The following is a 21,209-nucleotide window of genomic DNA, read 5'->3' on the forward strand; positions in this document are numbered from 1 at the left end:
CGTTCCGCTGAGCAACCGAGATTGAAGATTTGATACTCAATCGAAGTGGGAAACTCGGTCAGCGTGATACTCCTATCCTCTGAAGACGACACCCATAGTGCGTCGAAATGCATTAGGAATTTTTTAGTGTTTGGCTTATTCGTTGACGATTTTTTGAGTACAGTTGGTCTTGCTTTTCCTCGATCTCCTAAATGATGAATGTCTTTCTTGATAACGGAAGAAATGAACACAAAAAGAATTTAGACTTATACCATAATCCAAGGAAGATGGTTCCTGTTTCACGTTCTCAGTGTACGAAGATAGACGGATGTTTCTATTGTGTTCTTAGTGCACTTTATTTTTCTTTCCGTGGTTTCCTACCTGGTTATCTATCAAGAGAAGTTGAAAGCGGAAATCCGGGCTTAAATGAGGTCATCTTGTGTCATGTTCTAAGCAGACAGCCACTCCTAATCACAGTCTGAGCCGACATATAGTCGATATTTTTCCTGATTCTTTGAATGACCAGTATTCTTTCTTTATAAGGAAAGTCGACTACTGTACTTCCTGATAAAAGAAGTCAAATGTCAAATATCATTCTGTGTAAGACGATTCATGTGTCATGTTCCTAGAGGATGTGCTCTTAGCAGGCAGCCACGTTCCCATCGTGCTGTAAGCGAACGCAGTTAACGAGTTAACCTCTATTTTCCCGGTGCCCTAACTGGCCACCTGTCTTTCCTGACAACAGAAGTCAACAGCGAAAATAGGGGGGGGGGGAGGGCTTTTGTCGCTCGGTTCCACGCTCCGAGCAGACGTGTTCTGATCGGACAATAAAAGGTTTTGCTCCTTTTGTGATTTTCTGTTCACCCTGCACATTTTATGAATTTGTGGGTTTCATTAGGGCAAATGGTTGTAAATCTTTAGACTTCATCCGGGGAATGTGAACTTTAATGTCATACGATTCTCTATTTAAAAAATAGAAATTAGAATGTTATAAAATGAATTATACAATGGTAAACTATGTAAGTTTTATTCGAGAAACAAAAAGAAAGAACAAATGTATCTATACAGATGATATAAATTATGTAACATATACATATTCTGTATATACAGTATATGCAGCGTGACACTTACACGAACGGTTACATATGCATCAGCATTGACTAGGATTACCAGATCCCTGGATCATCTGGAATCGGTGAGGTCGCTAACCCTTTATACATGTTCTAACAAAGAATAAATTACAATAAATTAATGTTCACACTTTTTGAAGGTAGCCACCGATGTTCATTGATGATCACGAGAATAAGAATTTATAATAAATAGAAGGTGGACTACATCAACAATAAGTCAAGTGATATGCTTTGGATGCGTTGTAAATTCCAGGAAAATCCAATTTGATGAACATCTTTTGTGGCTGATTGGCGACATCATCCCGTTTTACACTCATCTGTATTTTGGAAAATCATCTGTGAAACGGATGCAGCAGCGATGAAAATTGATTGCCATGTTATGCTTTAGCTCGATGGCATTTCGTTCTTCATCCGAAATGTTTGAGGGCAATCAAAGACGTTGTAAGTATCTTGTTCTGTATGCATTAATCGAAGTGGATGAATCCAGCTTTTCTGATTTATCGCAGCGTGCTTTGTTTAGTATGAAGTGTTGATGATCTTCATGCAGATCCCATGGTGGAACTGGATTCGTCATTGTATTGTACCAGTATCCTAGTGCTCAGGAAATTGATTTCTTGTTATCCGTGCCTTCGAATGTTCTGGTGGATCCAGTTTGAAAAGTGAGAAACTTTGGTGTACACTCCTGGGTATCTCGGGTCACCGCACTGATATCCGAAAGATACGATTCCAACTTGGACCCACCGCCTACCTTCTTGGATTGTCAAAGGACCTCCAGAGTCACCCTAAGGAAAAAAAAAACAAAGTTTCGTTAAAACCTGTTAATTTTAATTATTCAGCTCGATAGCAAATAATTACAGTCGTGCATCACAGTTTCGGAACTCGTTGCATTTTGAGGAAAGTAAAACGTTAAGGCATTCGTCGCATGCTCAGAATATCCCCCATTTACCAGGGAAGTCCTCTCTGAGGGTTTTTCTACTATGAATAGGGTGATATGATCCCCGTATTTTATATTGGGCATTCCCGTATTTCCCTCAATTTTGGCGATTCGGACTTTTATATAAAAATGTTCCGTTTTTTACTGCATTTTCGATGTCAATGAGTCTTTCTTCCTTCCTTTGTTTGAATAATAGATACCGTGGATGAAGATACATAATTTTCACAACATATAAATTGCACCACGATAGTTATGAGTATAAAAATTCAATCATCCCACATACAGTTGGCCCAACTTAATCATGTAACTGATAAACAGATACTCTGCTTATAGGAATAAACCATCTGGAACCATAATTTCTCACACGGAGACAATGTTAACGTTCCTTGCTTAGTCGAAAATTTTTTCCCGTTTAATAGAAAATAATCAAACACACGGCAACTGTAAATACATATTAAACACTATGTACATAATATTTTTATAAAACATTTGGAAATTATTGCTAGCATGTTGCCACTTTAGACTTCAAAAAAACTTGGACTTGAGATTGTTACTGGCTTAGAAGTATCCAATAAGGAAAGGGCCTCAAGGTGACGTCTTAAGAAAAGTTTAGAAAACATTAACATTGATTCTACTCATGTAAACATTCGCAAAAATATTTAAAAAATCCGGGGGAATAATTATGGGCCAGTTAAAAAGAAAATGTAAATGATAATATTTATTTTGAACGCCAATAGAGGTCACGAATGACTTCAAAATCCCTCAAACCTAGCGTGTTAGAATGACGCCATTCAAACAACGCAAGATCAAGTTAAGACTCCTTTGTATAATGGGGGCTGAAGATCAAGTACAGCACAGACAAAGAAAGAGGGGGAAATAACCTTGAGAGTTACTAGAGCAGAGAAGCTGGAGGGAAAAAAAGAAGTTTTTTATAGATATCCGCCAGAGACAGAGACGATGAGTAGCCAACTGTAATAATTTTTAAAAAAATTTTGTGGTTGCAGTTTTAACCCCTTCGTTTACAAGCGATTGGCAAGAGATTCGGATGCCCTCCATTTGACGAATCGGTGAAAAATATGGTAACCTTGTCCTGACCTAACCACACGTTAGAAAAAGGAAAAGTAGAAGAGAAAAGGAAGAAAAAAATGAAAGAGTAAAACAGTTTAATAGATAGTTGATAAGAATATAGGTATAATGTAGATTTCTCTTTTCATCCGCACCCTACCTGTTCTTTCTTTCACTATTATAACGGCCGTATTCACAGACGGAGTTTAATTGCAATCGCAGGTAAAAGGATTACAGATCGACAAGGATTGGTTAAAATCCCGAATTTAACCGATCCGTCTCGATCTCTAATCATTTAACCTACGAATGTAATTAAACACCGTCGGTGAATACGGCATAAGATAAGAAAGATACATCATGCGTGGAAAAAAATCATTATCAGGGTATACAAAAAAAAAACGAAGAGGATAAAAAACTTATAGGGTTGCAACAAAGCTTCGCGATAATGACGAGAGGCGAAAGGAAACAAAGAACTTGTTTTGAGTTTATTCCACTGGCGTTTGGACGCAATATTACGTCCTTGATCGTAAAGTGGTTAATAATTGCATTCTTCCGCTAATTTTTTTTGTTTTCATGTGTTTCTAGGTGAGATGAATGTAGAATTTTTTCATAATTTTTCGACGAGACACCTTGGCACCCTATCCTTGGAAGCTTTCTTCACGACATTTAATTATATTATTTTTATTCTCAGTTGAGCCCATAGAGGGCGTTAACTTTTGCAATTAAAGTAAAAATCTCAAGTACTGTGATCGTCGTAATCCAATATAATTTTCATTTCATTTGATGTCATATATTCCAGAAGGCACATTGATCCTTCATCAAAAGAGAGTTTTCAATATACAAAAAAACTACTATACCAACTTAAGTGGCAATTGAATTGTTATTCACATAATCAAATATCCCGCTTGATATGGTGGTATTCACCGGCAGGGTTTAAACTACAGTCACAATTTTTGGATAGGACACAAATTGGTTAAAAACCTGAATTTTAGTGTGTCGATCTCCTATCCAAAAATTGTGGCTGTAATTCCAACCCTATCGGTGAATACCACCCTTAATCGGATATTATGTGCTGAAACCGTTGATATCCGTTTGGGCGGCGCCGACTGCCTTTATCATGTTTAACGTTTCTTAATTTTCCCCAGTGATTGGCGATTGTTCTCACATTTGGTCATTTTTTGGCAAAAGTTGGCAATGTCTTAAATTTGGGTGTAGGTCGATTGCCCTCACGCTTTCAGAAAGAACACATTGGAAGTTCCAACCCTTGAGGAGGCAATTTATACCGAAAAACTCCTCCCCCCCCCTTTTTTTTTAAAGATCCTTATTTCTCGTACCTCTTCTCGATCAAATTCGTGCCTGAAATTCCAGCCTGACGTTCAATTTTGATCCCCCTTTGAATGACCAGTTTTGTAGCCAAAAACCGAAATTATGACATTACGAGTGTTATTGCACTTACCTGACAAGCATCTTTGCCACCTTTGGATGAACCTGCGCAAAGCATGTCTTTAGTGATCCCTCTAGGAAACTTATTGGCGGCTACTTGGACGTAAGAATCGTTGCAGTTCTTCCTGGACACAACTGGGAAAGTGACTTCTTTCAGGAACTCACTACCTTTACCACCTGAAACGATTATGATAAGTTTTTTCCCACACGAATGATCAAACAGTAAAATATTAAATAAATTAATGAGTCGGAAATCACACGGTCACACTTCCAGTCTGATAGTAATATGTACTGTATACGCATGCGTAAATCAATTTTACCGAATGATTCATCACCCCATCCAGTCACAGTCACATTCTTCCCGATCAGTTCAAAGTCTTCGCTGTACTTGTCACTGGGAGGAATGCAGATCGGGCTGACGAATTCGTTGTACCTCACGGGTTCCTCGAGCTCCAGCAATGCAATGTCATTGTAATGGTACCATTTCCTGTAATCGGGGTGCCGCATTATCGACCGCACCCTCAGTTCCGCTACTCTTTCAGTTCCCGTGTGGGTGCCAAGATTGACCACGAACGACGTGGCATTCCTATGAGGAAAAACAATAATGCGATAATGATGACGGCAAGTCACAGACAGAGAGGTTACACTTCACTCACAATTTGAAATATAGATGGCAACAGTGAAAATCAGACACAACACTAAATACACATTCAGACTGTTAGGCGCACACACACACTTTGATGTGTTGGATAAGTCCGGTGGCAGAGTCTTGGCGATCATTCAGTTACAGAGAGAGAGGGTAGTCGGGAATATTTCAGAGAAGCGCGCGCGCGCGTTTCCAATTCTTTCTAAACCAAAATACTACTGAAATGACCTAAACAATTCGAAGGGCCACCAAATTAAAGCATGAGTATTGTGACCATGTGTCCTGTTTTATTTTGCGGGACTTTCCCGTATTCTCGTCCGTTTCAACTTTTTTTAAAATTTTCCCGTTCTTTTTCAACGAAAGCTATTCGAATTTGCAATATTTATTAAAATTATATCTTCATAACTTTATGGACTATATTATGATAGTTATGACTGTAAATATCAATATTCAACTCACATATTTGTCACCTTCGACGTTTCTTCCGTGCACTACATTTTAATTCACCGCGAGTTGCGCTTCAACTCACTAGTGATTTTCAGCCATTTCAGAAACAATTTGTGATTTTGCTGCCTTATGGCAGCGTTTTTGGTGACAATTGGCGATGTCCCGTATTTTGACATGTTTCAGTTTCTCGTATTTGTCTCAACGAAATATGGGTCATGATTATTATTAATTTTTTTGTGAAGTGCATTCCTGTTTGCTATGATTTTCTGTAGTACTTCTCCCCCCCCTCCCGCCCTCCTTGAACAATTTTAGCAATAGTCAGCCAATTTGTCGTAAATTGCATTTTTTTGGCTACAGTTGGCGAACGATATCCAATATTTTGAATCAAAATTTCCCGCATTTCCCCCCGATGAGCTATGGTTACCTTTAAGGAATAATTTTTATTTGAGCCCATAAGGATATTACTAATATCAATTACAGTAATTAAATAATTTTTCATTCGGTAAGAATTAAAAATTATTAAGTCTGCCTGCGGACCGTCTATATGTGCCATCGTCGCAGGCCGCCTCTGGTCCGCGGACCACAGATTGGAAAAAGCTGTTTATGGAAAAATAAAAGAAATGACGAGTAGATGTACTCACCTTACGTCCGACCCCGTGAAGACGTGAGCCGATGACAAGATGTACCGGTCGTTGATCAAAGATCCCGCACAAAGGAAACGCTTGAGTCCGTGAGAGTTCTGTTTGTACAACGCTGCCTGGGAACAGAAAAATCACAAGAGTCATTCTCAATCCATATTGCATTGTTGAATCGTCCAACAAAATGAATATTGACAGACTCTTGAATATAGTAAAACCCCCTCTCAACGGTTACCCCGTTACACGGCCAAATAAAAACATCCCCGGGAAAAAACATATTTAAATAATGTATTTCAAACCCCTGTTTAACGGTCACCCTCGAATACAGTCACGGACGCCAATATTTGCAATTTTAGTTCGAATTACGCTCACTAGACGGTAGCAAAAGTTTTAATATACTTGATCAACTATTTATATTTGGCTACTTTTTAATGAAATTTTGACTTGACGTTTATGAATGATTGGAAACTTTCATGCCAGTTTACAATCTGAAACTAAGTGTTTCTGGTTGTCTGCTCGTATATTTTACACATGATTATGGTATCATGATATGGCCAGCTCCAGTTATCGCCGCTCTCTATCACTGAGAGAAAAAATTCATCCCGAATACAGTAAAAAAAAAAAAACGTAAAATTGGAAATTCGTACTCTTTCAGATGAATTCAATCATTTTCCCGTAAACACAGTGACGGGAAGTCATTGGATTTAGTCTCGCAGCTTAAAATACATTTTGAAGGAATTGAAAGCAAAACCGGTGTGAAGTTTCTGTAATACTTCTTTTGTAATTTTAATTGCGCACCTATGCAATAACTATGTATTTGCAATGACTTTAAACGCATCTCATATTGTCAGAATTTCACTGATATTCGAATAAAGAACCATTTCACTTAGTGTTGATACTATATAATACAATTTAAACAGGAACCCTCTCTGATACGGCCACCCCTCTTTTACGGACAACTTTTTTTTTGTCCCGCAAGTGCCCGCAAAAGAGGGATTTCACTGTATTCACTGTACTTAAAGCTGCTTTTCTACTTACTCAGTTTCGATTAGCCTTAATTAATTTTGAATGTAACTCAGAATACAGTGGGGGGGGGGGGGGTATCTAGGCTAACGAAGATGATTCGTTAGCAGAAACGAGATTTCCCATAGGTTTCTATGGGAAACCTTTCTAGGAACGGCCCAAAATTTAAAAATATAAGTTTCTCAAAACCCCTAAAGAGCGCTATAAAAAAGACAAAAACTGGCTGATTGTTTAAAAGAACAGCTTCAAAATTAGATAAGATGGGAATTTATAGGAAGATCAGATATTTACTGGAGTGTGATCTTTTTATTTTACATTATATACACAACCAACGCTTTCAGTAGACTAAAGTTGGTATTGACATATCCCAGCTGAATTCGTTGGTGGGTGCCAATCCATTTGTGATTTATTTTAGTTAACTTTTGTGTCTCGTACATGTAGATGGGAAAAATAAGCTACTAGAAAATGTCCAGACTGTTTTGTTTGGTGATAAGAGTCTTGCATTGTGGAACAATGCGTGCTCCGAAAAAATATGATCTTTCTTTTTAATGTATTTTCTATTACGTAGAAAGACGTCACTCTGCCCTGTTAATACACAAACACAAACGATGATGGTGCCGTCCTGCTGTAGGTCCGGCGGGACCATGGGCTGCCAGGGTGTTCGTACTGGTCATTTGCGTGGGCCGGAAGTCCGATGACGCGATGTCGACCGGTGGTCTTGATGGCTGGCAGGGCTTTCCTTTTTCCAACATGGCCCAGCCGTAAGGTAACCTGCTTATATCCCACAAGGGACAGAGCGGGGCCATATTTGGTGTTTGTGCCCTGTTAATAGAACAGAGACGGGAAACTGGATGAATGAGGAGATATCGGAGTTTTAGGAAATGAAAATTCATATCTGCCCTCACGAGGACTCGAACGCTGGTCCACCGTTTGTTGGACGAGTACTCCAACCTACTAAGCTATGAAGACAGATAGAATTCTTTTCCCTTGGAGCATATGTATAAGCGGAATGGGGCTTTGCTCACAAATGATATCAGGGCCACCAGATGGCGACGTACATGTATAAAACAAGATTCATTGAATCGCTTGCCGATGGTATAGCACTCGGCCGGGGTTCGAGTCCTCGTGAGGGCAGAGATGAATTTTCCTTCCCTAACACACCGATATCTCTTCACTCATCCAGTTTTCCGTATCTGTTGCATTTTATGTTAGCTGAATCTTTCATTTGACATGAACTGGTTCGGAAAGGGAAGCGGAGGTATATATCTGACGCGTGGGCATTAGTTAATCGGGCTCGAGTGACAGTAATTTTGATGATGATTGGTGCGAAAATTTAGCTCCTCAAAACGCGGCTATTTAATGCTAGCGTGTGCATTCATTTCATTAGCTGAATCCGTATTCGTTAGCCGAGGTAGAAAAATCATGGAAAAAATATCCGTTAGCAGAAAAATTCGGAATCACTCGTAGGGGGTCATTCAAGTATTACGTTAGCATCGAGGGGGGAGGGGGTTTCGGATTTGCTGACTTTCGATGACAAGGGGGGAGAGGGGGTTTGAAGGTTGCTTACGTCATCAACCACCCCTTTTTGAAGATATGAAATATTCTAAGCTGCTGACGAAATTTTGCTGACAGGGGGGGGGGGGGTGTCAGTGTTTTGCTGACTTTTGCTGACAGGAGGGGGGGGTCAAAAATGGCTAAAAATCTGCTTACGTAATACTTGAATGACCCCTAGGCACTAATTTTTTTATACCTCAATGTTACTGACGAAGTGTTAAATTTTTATTGGCACCCCTTCTAGAGGTGTGTGAGTTACTAGAATTACAGTGGATCCCGCTTATAACGTTTTTTAAAAAAAAAAACGCCATAAAAAACATTGTAAGTGGGAAAACGCTTTAAACGGGAAATCTTTCTGAGAATTACTTAGAATTGGGACCACGAAAATAAGTCGTACCAAGTGAGAAAACGTTTGAAATGGGAACGTTATAACCGGGGTCGACTGTATCTAGTAGAGACGCAATGGGAAAAGCGAACGCGAAAGCCAATTGCCTCATGACAATATTTTGTTTCTTATTGGAAGTGCATACCATTAGGAGTTAACAGATTTTCAACTCGAGTACAGTTGAAATCCAGCCGTTTGACACCAAACAAGAGTATAAATCCTTGAACATTACTATGACTAACGCAAAATTTTGCGAGATAGGAGTTCGCCAGTTAAGGACTTCTTATTTTCCTTTGCGCCATGCATACAGTAGTATAATTTACAGCAGAACTCTGAACTTTTTTTGTAATAGATTGTAATTCGACTGATGAAAATCGTGTGTTTTGAAATCGACGACACTGGTATTAAAAACATAGACGGCTGGTAACCTTGAAAGTGTCATATATACATATATATATATTTTTTTTCAAATGTAAATCCGTTTTTAGCGTAATAAAAGATTATTTTTCAAGCATCCAAGTAATATATTACCATCCACGGCCAAGAATACGGTTCCGCTTCTTTTCCTCCAACGATGCGGCTTATGATACCTCCTGATGATCGACCTGAAGGAAAAAAGAAAATCATATTTTATGTAAAAATGTTTTCTTGAAAAACCAGATTCGTCACGATGTTCATGCTGCGCAAACTTTGAATGACCCCCACTCCCCCTACCTCATAATAAATGCGGTTCTGTGATGCATTCAAATTTCTGGTCGGTGATGCGTTAACGAAACTACTGTATCATCACCGCAATGTCAAATGCGGCGTTAAATATAATATGGTCATTTGTGATTGGCTCTTTGAGACTTGTCTTTTTTTTTTTTCATCTTGTTTATTTCCTGTCTCGTAAGACGATAATTTCTCTTTTTTTCTTTTGCAAACCCATGGTTTGAACATCGAGCTTCTATTGCTGGAGGAAAGAAGGAGCCGTGGCGACGGAAGCAATACCGAATACGAGGATATCACGTGACGTGTTTAAGGAGGCGGTGGTGCACGATCTTGGCTTCCCGTGAAGGTGAAAATCAAATGTTGCCAGTTTCCTTAACCCCTTAACGTACATGCTGTTGACCACAAATTTGGATGATCTGTATTTGAAGTATATATCAGCGATAAATCTGATTAAAAAGCTGGTTTCTATGTCGAAGGGGAGAAAAAGATCAAGATTTTTCTTTCGCCATCAAACCTATTTTTGTTCTCTTTCTGTCTTTTTTTTATGCATGGTAGAAAAATACATTATAAGTGGAGGAAAAAAATCACTAGAAAAGGAATATAAAAAACGACTCGAAGGTTTTTAACAACTGGCTGTTGCGGAGATGAGTTTTTGGAAAGAGAGAAAATTCATCTGCCTTTGCGGGAAATCGAACCCACGTCCTTTCAATTTCGCCTTTAGGTGAACTCCCTAAACCACTAGACTACAAAGGCAACGAATTGTGGTCGGCCGCGTTCAGTGCACACGAGCTCCAAGGAAAAATTGAGAGATTCGTTGCCTTTGTAGTCTAGGCCGTTCAATCGGAAATTGAAAGGAAGTGGGTTCGATTCCCCACAAAGGCAGTTGAATTTTCTTTCTTTCCAAAAATTCATGTTCGCAACCGCCCATGGAAATGGGCGCTGAATATACCCACTTATTGTATTATTCTGAAGTAAGATGGCTATCTCGGAGAAATGTTCTTCAGAGAGCTGTTGCCCTGCGCAAGGAAACAAGTTTTTCATCAGAGAAAAATCATCCTTTGACCTCTCGATTTTCGGATAAAAAATGGATGTTGAAATTAGCCGACCATTCTAATATACTATTTGCGGAATTCAATAAGTTTAGTGCCTCTATGCAAAGCCGTGATCACACCGTAATTGGTTTAGTGGAGAAACTGACAGCTTTCAAAGGAAATCTGAAATTGTGGAAAATGAAAAAAAAAGAAAATAAAGTAGCTTCCTTTTCCGAATTTGAGCCTATTTTTAGAAGATGAAAATACGGGTCTAGCTGAAAGCAAAAACGCCACAATTGAATACATGCATAATCTATTTCTTGAGTTCGAGCTCTACATCCCAGAAGATGTGGTAAAACACAGTTGGGTGCGCAATCCATTTGACATTAACGTTGAAGACTTTTCAGTTGTTGTAAGTCTCCAACAAGATTTCATCGAGGTTCAAAGTGATGAAGCTTTACCTCAACGTTTTCGAAAACAAACACTATGTTCGATTTGGATAAGTTTGAAACAAGAAAAACTCATTCTCTTCAATGAAATTATGAAAGTTCTGATCCCATTTCCTAGTACGAACCTGATTTGAAGCTGGCTTCTGTACACTTGCTGTTATGAAAATTAAAACTAGAAGCAGATTACAACCAGAACATGATATGAGATGCTGTCTTTCAAAAATATACATCCGCAGTTTGAAGAGCTCTCAACAGTTATGCAAAGTCAAGGATCCCACTGATGTAAAGTAACTACTTTTTGACGTTATCTCATAAAATATTTGGATTTTATCTTTATTCGTATTAACTGCTTCTTGCACACTATTTTGCATACCTTCCTATTGTATAAATCATGTGTTTCTCTATCTTTTGGAGACCGAGGCCAAATAAAGTAAATTTTTATGAGTCAAGCTCTCGGTCTCGAAAAGTAGTCCACAAGACGTAACAGGAGATCCATTATCTTACGGACGGTGTGACCAGTGCCGTTTAAACGCATGGGTGGGTCCACTTGGGTCTCAAGGGAAAAGGGGCCTCAGAAAAACGAGAAGTAGTAGAATTTTTCGAAAATTTTCCAGGTAAGGTCTCAGAAAAATCACTTGGCTCGGGGACCCTATGATGTTCTTAAGACGGCCCTGGGTGTGACCGATGTCCCGTCCCGACCGTTGAGAAACACTGGTTTAGATAACTTGCGTACAAATCCATTTGTTGTGCCGTCGGCAATGCTAATTTCCAAAATTAAACATTTTGTTATTAAGTAGGGTGATGACATGACCCGTATTTTACTTAATTTATGACCGTCTCTACTTTCTAGAATAAATCTGGCCCATTTCGCAACCAAGCTTACTTGAATTTTTTATTCTTTTCTGAAACCAAGCAGGAAGACTATTTTCATAGGTTATAAATTATGCTATGTGCTCTATCCTTCATGCCCCGACCCCTCCAAGCCGGCCAAAAATTAGAGAAAAAATAATAATATTACGGTAAAAAAAATTTATAGGATTTTAATAGCTTTTTTTAATTTCAAATTTTAACTTCAACAACATGTGCAACTTTTTCTAAAATCACCAAAATTTACCCATACCATAATTTTTTTTGGATCGGTTTAGTAAGAAATCCTCTCGTTAAAGCATGTAACGCCTCAGTATTGAAAGACACAAAGTTTCAAGACATTTGAACAAGTTTTATTTGAAAAAATGATCCTATCTGACGAAAATCAGTCTCGAGAAAAAAGCATTTCAATGTAAAACATTAGCATATACAATGCCTGACAGCAGTTTATATGAATCACATTAAAATATTTTAAGCACAACCGCCCAATTGAAATGCTCCGTTCAGTCTTCCAGCGATTAAAAAACGATAGAGAATTTCTTTAAGGATAAAATAGATTAAATTATCTCTCTTTCATCAACTATGGATTTATGTCTTTCATCAAAGCTGGAGCTGTTTCTATCATTAATTCTCGAATCATATCTTTCATAAATTATGGAATTATTTCTTTCATTAATTCTGTAATTATATATTTTCATCATCCTGGAATTATATTTTATTTATTCTGAAACAATTCTTTTCATTCTGGATTTATTTCTTCAATTTATAATGGAATTATATATCACTTTTATTACTTATAATATTTCTCTTATAGTAATTCTGGAATAATTCTTCATTAATTCTGAATTTATATTTCTTTTATTAATTATAGATTTATACCTTTTATTATAATCATAGATTTATCTCTTACATTCATTAATTCAAGAGTCGCTTTCATTAATTCAAGAGTCGCTTTCATTAATTCAAGAGTCGCTTTCATTAATTCAAGAGTCGCTTTCATTAATTCAAGAGTCATCATTCATTAATTCTGGATTTATTTCTTTCATTTATTCTGGAATAGTAATCGCAAATCTTAGAAAAAATAAAATCTCTTCCTTCCTCAATTGCCTTTGAACTCCTATGAATGCCATAAGGAAATAACGGGGATTGTGCAGACAGTAAACAAGTCACTTGATCTTCCGAGGAATGATTGGAAGTTTGGGACAGCGTTCTCAGCATTGCCGAGGCAGAGACGGCTGACGTAATTCTCCCTCCAGTAATATAAGCTGGATGGGTTTGAATCAGAGGTCTTCAACCTTTTTTTCAAGTAGCGAGCACTGCCTGTATCCATCATCAAAAGAAGAGAGCACCCTTACGGCAAGTTTGACACACGAATGCATGGAATCAAGATTGATTTCAATCCTTGAATGCAATTTGTACAAGGTGCTTAATTGCAACGTTAACCAAGTGCTCGCGAGCACGAAATCGGAAACAAGTATCGAGCACTCTGTATGCATCAGGGAGCACCGTGGTTCTCGCGAGCAACGGGTTTGAATCATGAAAGAACTTTTCGAGAGAACTTTCATTTTAAATTATCAGCATCACCGTGGTAAAGTCATTTCAAAATATATACAAAAATTCATTAATGATAAATTCCAAATTCTATAAAGAAACTGAAACTTGAGTTTATTACTTGTTATTATTGAACACAGAATGTAGAAAAGAGAAAAGAAAAATCTAAGAAAACATAGGGAAGTAGAAGAAAAGATTATAAAAAAAAATATGGATGAATATGAAAACTTCTGAATTATTGTAAAAAAGATAAACATTACAGAAGAAAAGGAAAGGAAGAGTAAGAATATAAAAAAGTGAAACGAAACCAATGCAAAATAAGAGGAAAGCTCAAGGAAAAAAGGAAAAACTTTCGTGGAATAAAAGAAAAATAATAGATTAAATTTTGTCAATTACTGTATAAATAGAATAGCGAAAAAAGTGCACACCACTTAATGTGATTACATTGGGAATCGAAGAGTGTCTGATAGCATTAACTAGTTGATAACTTTATCCGAAAAAAATCAGGAAGAGAATTCGATGACCATTCGTGCTGTTTGATCGAATGGGCCTTTGAAAACTGGACGATTCAGGTTTTGTTTTTCCATATAAGAGGTTGCGAAATGCTCGATCTTTTTTCATGTTGTACAAATACAAATACAAATACAAATACAACGCCACAACAGGCAAAATGCCCAACGAGGTGGCTGATAAAAAGATGCCCATAAAAATATGGTTGTCATATGTTTCAAAAATACAGCAACCCAATTAAAAATGCAATTAACACAAATTACAAACAATATATACACATGATAAAATATTATACGATGCCCATAAAGATTACTTATGGTTGTCTTATTCTAAGAATGGATAGCTTCTCGATTTACCCCAACATGTTTATCGTATTTCTTTTTAAACGTGTCAATTGTGTTACAATTTACTACCTCCGGGGGTAAGCTATTCCATTTATTAACAACCCTATTGGAGAAAAATTCCCTGCGACACCATAACCTTGCATTGTCCCTCACCAATCGATACTGGTGTCCCCTTGTAAAAGCAGTCGATTGGCGGTGTACTAAAAGTTCATGGTCCATCCTATCCATCCCATTGAAAATTTTGAACACTTCGATCATATCTCCTCGACACCTGCGTTCATCCAATGTAAACATATTCAAAAAATGAAGTCTTTCTTCATAACTCAAGCCCTGTGTGCCAATAAGGACACGCGTAGCTCTTCTCTGCACCCCTTCAACCAAGTCTATGTCCCTCTGTAGGTATGGTCTCCAAAACCTTACAGCATACTCCAGTCCAGGACGAACTAAGCCTCGAAAAAGAGGAAGAATGACTTTAGGAGAACGCGAAGAGACCTTTTTGAAAATGAGACCAAGCATTCTATTCGATTTTTTGACAACCGCTGAACAATGTTCAGAAAACTTAAGTCGCTCGTCAATGAGAATTCCCAAATCGGTGACTCTAGTTGCATCCGGGATAGTGACACCATTCAACTCGTAAGAGAACCGTGGGTTGTTCGAACCAAAATGAGCGACCATGCACTTATCTACGCTAAACGTCATGCTCCATTCATTTGCCCATGCTGCAATCTTGTTTAAGTTGGTCTGGAGCAACTCCCTATCGCTTTCATTCCCGATTACCCCCATTAGCTTCACATCATCTGCGAATTTGCTAGTAATTCCATCGATACCCTGATCGAGTTTATCGATAAAAAGTGAAAAAAGTATGGGGCCAAGGACACTTCCCTGAGGAACTCCACTTGTGACGTCTGTCCAACCAGAGAATTCCCCGTTCACCATAACTCGTTGCGACCTATCTCTTAACCACGATTCTATCCAATTCAGCAAGTTGCCCCCTATTCCAATCTCGTGTAAACGCTTCAAGAGTTTGCCATGTTGGACCCGATCGAATGCCTTCTGGAAATCAAGGTAAACAACGTCGACATTTTTGCTCTTACCCAAAGCCTTAGTCACGTAATCATAGAAGCAAAGGAGGTTAGTTACACATGACTTCCCCTTCCTGAACCCATGCTGATTATCCGACAATACATTATTCTCGTCTATCCACTTCACAAACTGCCTTTTGATGATAATTTCCAAAATTTTCGAGAGTGAACTCGTCAAACTCACTGGACGATAATTAGACACCACTTCTCTACTACCCTTCTTAAATATCGGAACAACGTTAGCCAGTTTCCAATCTCTCGGGACGATACCCTCAGCAACACTACTCCTGTATATCTGTGCGACTGGCCCCAACAATTCATTAGCACCTTCCCTGAGAACCCTGGGATAGATATCATCTGGTCCTGGTGCTTTGCTTGCACATACATTTCTTAGAAGATTTAGGACCTCCACGTCTTCCACTTGAATATCGTTGAGCGTTTTATTACCCCATGCAACACCCGTATATCGAATATCATTATCTCCATTAAAAACCGACGCGAAAAAGTCATTGAAAGCACTACACATGCCTACATTGCTCTCTACTTTTGAGCCTCCTATCGAGAGGGGGCCAACTGTCCCCTTACATCCATTATTGACGTATCGAAAAAATGATTTTGGGTCAGAGCCAATGTTATCTGCCAACCTAGATTCAACTTGCTTTTTACTATCCCTTATCGCTTTCTTCAACAGTCTTCTTTTATCAGTAAACAATGATAGGTCACCTCGTCCACTTTTATACTCTCTGAATGCTCTTTTCTTTTCAAGATAAAGGTTCCGCACGCTATCCGTGAACCATAGAGGGTGTGATGTACAAACACGCTTTTTTCGAACAAAGGGTATGACGTCGTGCAAAACAGAGGACAGCTTCGTACTAAATTCTTCCCATTGACTTACCACCCCTACTGATTCCAACCGGTCTTTGAAAACTTCCGCTAACCTTCTTCGCAAAACATCAAAGTTAGTTCTCCGAAAACAAGGAACCAATCTTTTATTATCAACCTTACCCGAGGAAAAGTTACAGTGAAATCTGACGATACGATGATCACTGGAAGAAAACTCTTCCCCCACCGAAACATGTTCAACTAGATCCTCAGAACTAGTAAGAACTAAATCCAAAATAGCAGTACCCCTAGTGGCTTCTGATACATGCTGATACAAAAAATTTTCGAGCACCAACTTAAGAAAGTCTCTTTCATACTGATTTCCAGATGAAAGGTTCTCCCAATCAATACCCGGGTAATTGAAATCCCCTAGTATGAGAACCCTCTTTCGCTTACACATGTAGGAAATTTCATCGTGCATTTTGGCGATGTAGTTTTGATCCCTATTCGGTGGATTGTAACAAACCCCAACAATAAGCTTATGACGTCTTTTGTTCTCAAGTTCAACCCATATGGTTTCAATATCACTTCTCTGTACGTTACACTCTCTAGCCTTCAAACATGATTTCACGTATATCAACACTCCACCCCCTTTCCTATCAGATCTATTTCTCAAAAAAGTATCGTATCCGGAGATGTGTAAGAAAGATTCATCCCCATCGTTTGCCCAAGATTCTGTAATGGCTATAAGATCCAAGCCCTCCACAACTATCATAGTTTCTAAAAAATCTTTCTTGTTACCCAAGCTCCTGGCATTTATAAGACAAAAAACAAAGATTACAAAGACAAAAAAGCTAAGATGCTGCATTTATTATTATTATTCATCCATTAATAAGAAGTTTGACACTGTCTAATGTGTTTTACGAATTATAATCATTTTTTTTAAATGTGCAAGAATTTCCTTTGATCCCGGTGAAAAAGTGTTTCGGCTGAGTAACTGTGAAACTGAAAAAAAGCTGACCCAGAACTGAAGGAAAGGATTTTTTTTCCCTTCATTACATTCATCTCCGATATAGGGAGGTCATTGCAAAAGTAACTTCATGCATGCATGGATTATAGCTGCCCGAATAGGGCATTGTGCACCGAGTACGGAAATTTTTGTAAACGAGGGGGAACGGGAACATCTTCTGACCACCTACATAGTCTTGCAGGTTGATAACAATAACTTGGGGGGGGGGGTGGAATGGATCGAAAGTGATAATAAGACACAATGATATCCGTGATTCTAATAAGTGACGTCTAAAGAAAATGAAAGAATTAGAAGAAGGTGAAAAAACAGAAAACGAAGACCAAAAATAATTTTTTGTGTTAAGAAAGTAGAGGAAGGAAAGGAAAAAAAATAGGAAAGAGTAAAACAAAAACAAAAAATAACAATAAAAAAAGGGAAAGAGGGAAAAAAGAAGAAGAGGGGGAGTAATAAGAGAAAAGAATAGAAAAGAATAAACAAAGAAAAGAAGAAAAATGGTAAGAGTGAAGGAAGTAGAAAAACGATAAAACAAATGAAAGGGAAAGAGGAAAGAAAAAATAAAAGGGGGAGAAGAGTAGGAAAAAAAAAGAATAAAGAAAAAAACTGGAAAGACTTAAACAAGTGAGGAAAGGAAAGAAAAAAATGAAATAATAAAGAGAAAAGGGGAAGGCTTGAGTAGAATAAAAGAGGAAGGGCAAAAATGCAGAGGAAAGAGTAAAGTTTGAAAAAAAACAATTAAAAGGGAAGAAGGAAAAGAGGAAAGAGTGAAGCAAAAGAGGAAAGAGTGAAGCAAAAGAGGAAAAAGTGAAGCAAAAGAGGAAAAAGTGAAGCAAAAGAAGAGGAAATATGGGGGAAAAATAGATAAAGATCGCGGGACATAAAACCAATATAAAAGAAGAAGAAAATTATATTCTTATGTAGCATTAATCAGAATTATTCTCCGCATCAGCTGAGACATTCTTCAAAAATTCTATTGCAGTAATATTAATAGCGATCCAAAATATTTTTCTTTTTGATGAAATAATTCTAAATTGAAATTTTTTAGAAATTGAATACAATTTGGTAACCTCTTCACAGCTGAACCAAAACTGTCTATTAAAAAAAATTTTTTTTTTTTGATTGATTTGTGTTTATAGTTTCAAAATGCCCTTCGAAAAGGTTTTTCTTAATTAATCAATTAATTAATTAATTCGGGTCGATAACTTCACTAGGACCATTTGCGTTAGGCACACATAAGTGAAAATATGTTTTACTTCTGTCTCAATTTGAGAAAAGAATAATTGAAAACCGTTTAAAGCCGTTAATAATGAGGTACACGTGTGTGTAGGTCTGAAGCGAAAACTATGTCACTTCTTTTTACGTAATTATTACCAAATAATGTTTTAAATTTAACTAAATTTTTATTACTTACTAGATCTGAAATCATTCTCACTGGAGTCGAAATTTCTTCTTCTACCGCGGTTTTCAGAGCTGGAAATTCCACGGACACCACATTCTGATTAAGATAGAAAGAAAGTATCAGCAATTAAACCTTCAAAACCGATCTTATAAATTTCTTTTAACGATACTAAGCGCTGCTCTCACCTCTCGATTCCTGACTCGATACAAGACTGGTCCGAGACCTTTCAGTTGTGACCGTTTCTCGGATCGGTTTCGGGTTGATATGACCATCCCGAGTACCAGAAGTCGGGTAATACCGTTCTGTTACCGGCTTGGGCATAGAGACCGTTCTCCGATACGATGTTGCTGGCGACTCCAGGAAGCAACAGACCCACTGACCGGGCCGTTTATTGCACAGTCCTGTGGGAGTCAGAGATACGACGTCCTGGCCCGTGCAGTCCTCATGCCTCGTGCAATCGCCGGCTATACAACCGTCACTTTTGCCTATTCCGGGTTTGGGGGTCGGGAGTTCCTGCGTGGGTTCCAGTTGCCATTTTTCTAGAAAAAACAGAAATAACTATTTCAATATACATTTTTCACAGTTCCGCGGTCCACATACCAATTATATTCATGTAAAAAAAATTATATTTACCAACGTTAGGCTTCTTTGTCGATCTCACAGGTGGAGCTGCAGTGGTGTATCTAAAGCCACCTGAATTTCCGCTTGATCTTGTTGGTGTAGCAACTGTCAATCTATCACGGAACTTGTTCGTAGTCATTGTAGGCCAAGATGTCGGCTTAGCGGGTAACGTTGCAACCGTGAATCGTGCCGGTATCCTACTCGCCGTAGCTCTGGTCACATAGGGTTTCGTCTCATGTCTTTTATTGGTGTGGTGACCGTCCTCGTAGACGTTTCTGCAACAGACGTAGTCTTTCTGGCGTCGACAAGCACCAACGGGTTCCGTGACCACGTGGTCCCAAGATGAGCAATCTCTGTGCCTTATGCACTTGCCTGGATAGCAATCATCGTGGCTGTCGGATTCCCCGTGGTGTTCAGGTTTGCGAGCGGTATAGGTGTTGAACCTATCAGCACTTTCCGGTGACGTTGATCTTCTCCCTAAATTTTTAAAGTGTTAAATGAAATTAGAAACTGTGAAATTCATCAAATTAAATTATCTGAACCCAAACGTGAGGCTGCAGGAAGAAAGTTTAAGAAATATCCAAATAGTTAAAAAATTGAATTATAACGTATGGGGAGAGAAAATATGTCTGCATTTTTCAAAGACTTCTCTCAATCATCTTGTTGTACGAAAACCGTCTTTTAACATATGAAGACCATTTGGCGAAATCTTAGATTCATAATTTTGCACATGCTCATTGTCTCCCTGCATCCCTTGCGCAAGAACAGACACCACTTTCAATCACGTTGGCTCTTCATTTTCAGACCGCAAAACATGCGACACCGGAAGAGACTAATCGCCAAATCTGTAGAGTGCACTGTCCGAAAATTATAAATGAGCGTAAGATTTGTGAATAGGTGAATAGGTAAGACCAGCATTCTTTAGACTAGGCTGTGCACATAGTGCGGCGACCAAGAGGTACGGGAGTACATAATAGGGACTAGCGACGAAAAAAATTGTATTTTGTTTTTTCTACAACGCACGCACTGGAGCAGTGAGGCGAAAGTGAGGAATAGGTCACTCAACGAGGTGCGTAATTCAAACAAATTCTATTTGTTTTTACCTGCTGATTTTCGCTGTCTGCTGATTAGTCTGTTTCTCCATTTTTTTCTTTCCCTCTTTTGCGGAGGGATCACCATCATGATCATCATCATCATCACACTCTCACATTTCAGAATGCCTCCGGCCATTTTATCTATCCTCCTCCTTTTTTTTTACTATGAGCGGGCATCTCTTTCCTCCAACCCTATGCATTTTTACCTTCCTGGTCGCAATTCTTGTAACTAGTACCTCCTCGCTCCACTATGAGCTCAACCTTAGCCGCTGGTCCACGGAGCAATTCCCCATATTTCCAAAGTCACTACATAATTTGAGGACGGCATTGTTACGGGTTGAGAGAGGGATGCTTTTGAAATTTGTATTCACGTGGGAAAGAAAAAAAAAATTTCAATCGTGTCGGTAAGAAAAATAGAGGAATCGAATGGAAGTTAGTACAACGCTTCATATCTCAG

General features: G+C 38.4%; 1 protein-coding gene across 3 annotated transcripts in view; it reads right to left on the minus strand.

Moving 5' to 3' along the window:
* Positions 1–991: 991 nt before the first annotated feature.
* The window catches only part of LOC149068595 (uncharacterized), a 32,518-nt gene continuing 12,300 nt past the window's right edge, over positions 992–21,209 (minus strand). For 2 of the 3 annotated variants that reach the window (XM_089250963.1, XM_089250964.1), the window contains exons 6-13: positions 19,671–20,135; positions 19,223–19,576; positions 19,050–19,133; positions 9,776–9,849; positions 6,286–6,401; positions 4,872–5,137; positions 4,565–4,728; positions 992–1,891 (exon numbers count right to left, since the gene is read on the minus strand). In XM_089250963.1, the coding sequence (XP_089107089.1) occupies positions 1,727–1,891; positions 4,565–4,728; positions 4,872–5,137; positions 6,286–6,401; positions 9,776–9,849; positions 19,050–19,133; positions 19,223–19,576; positions 19,671–20,135 (1,688 nt within the window). In that variant the 3' untranslated portion in view covers positions 992–1,726. The remainder of the gene's footprint in view (positions 1,892–4,564; positions 4,729–4,871; positions 5,138–6,285; positions 6,402–9,775; positions 9,850–19,049; positions 19,134–19,222; positions 19,577–19,670; positions 20,136–21,209) is intronic. The other variant, XM_089250965.1, reaches the window with a different exon arrangement.

This window comes from Pholcus phalangioides, unplaced genomic scaffold (genome assembly GCF_987345545.1).
Source record: "Pholcus phalangioides strain wild (caught in Gottingen) unplaced genomic scaffold, Ppha-v1.0 ptg000024l_1, whole genome shotgun sequence".
Classification (NCBI taxonomy): Eukaryota; Metazoa; Arthropoda; class Arachnida; order Araneae; family Pholcidae; genus Pholcus; species Pholcus phalangioides.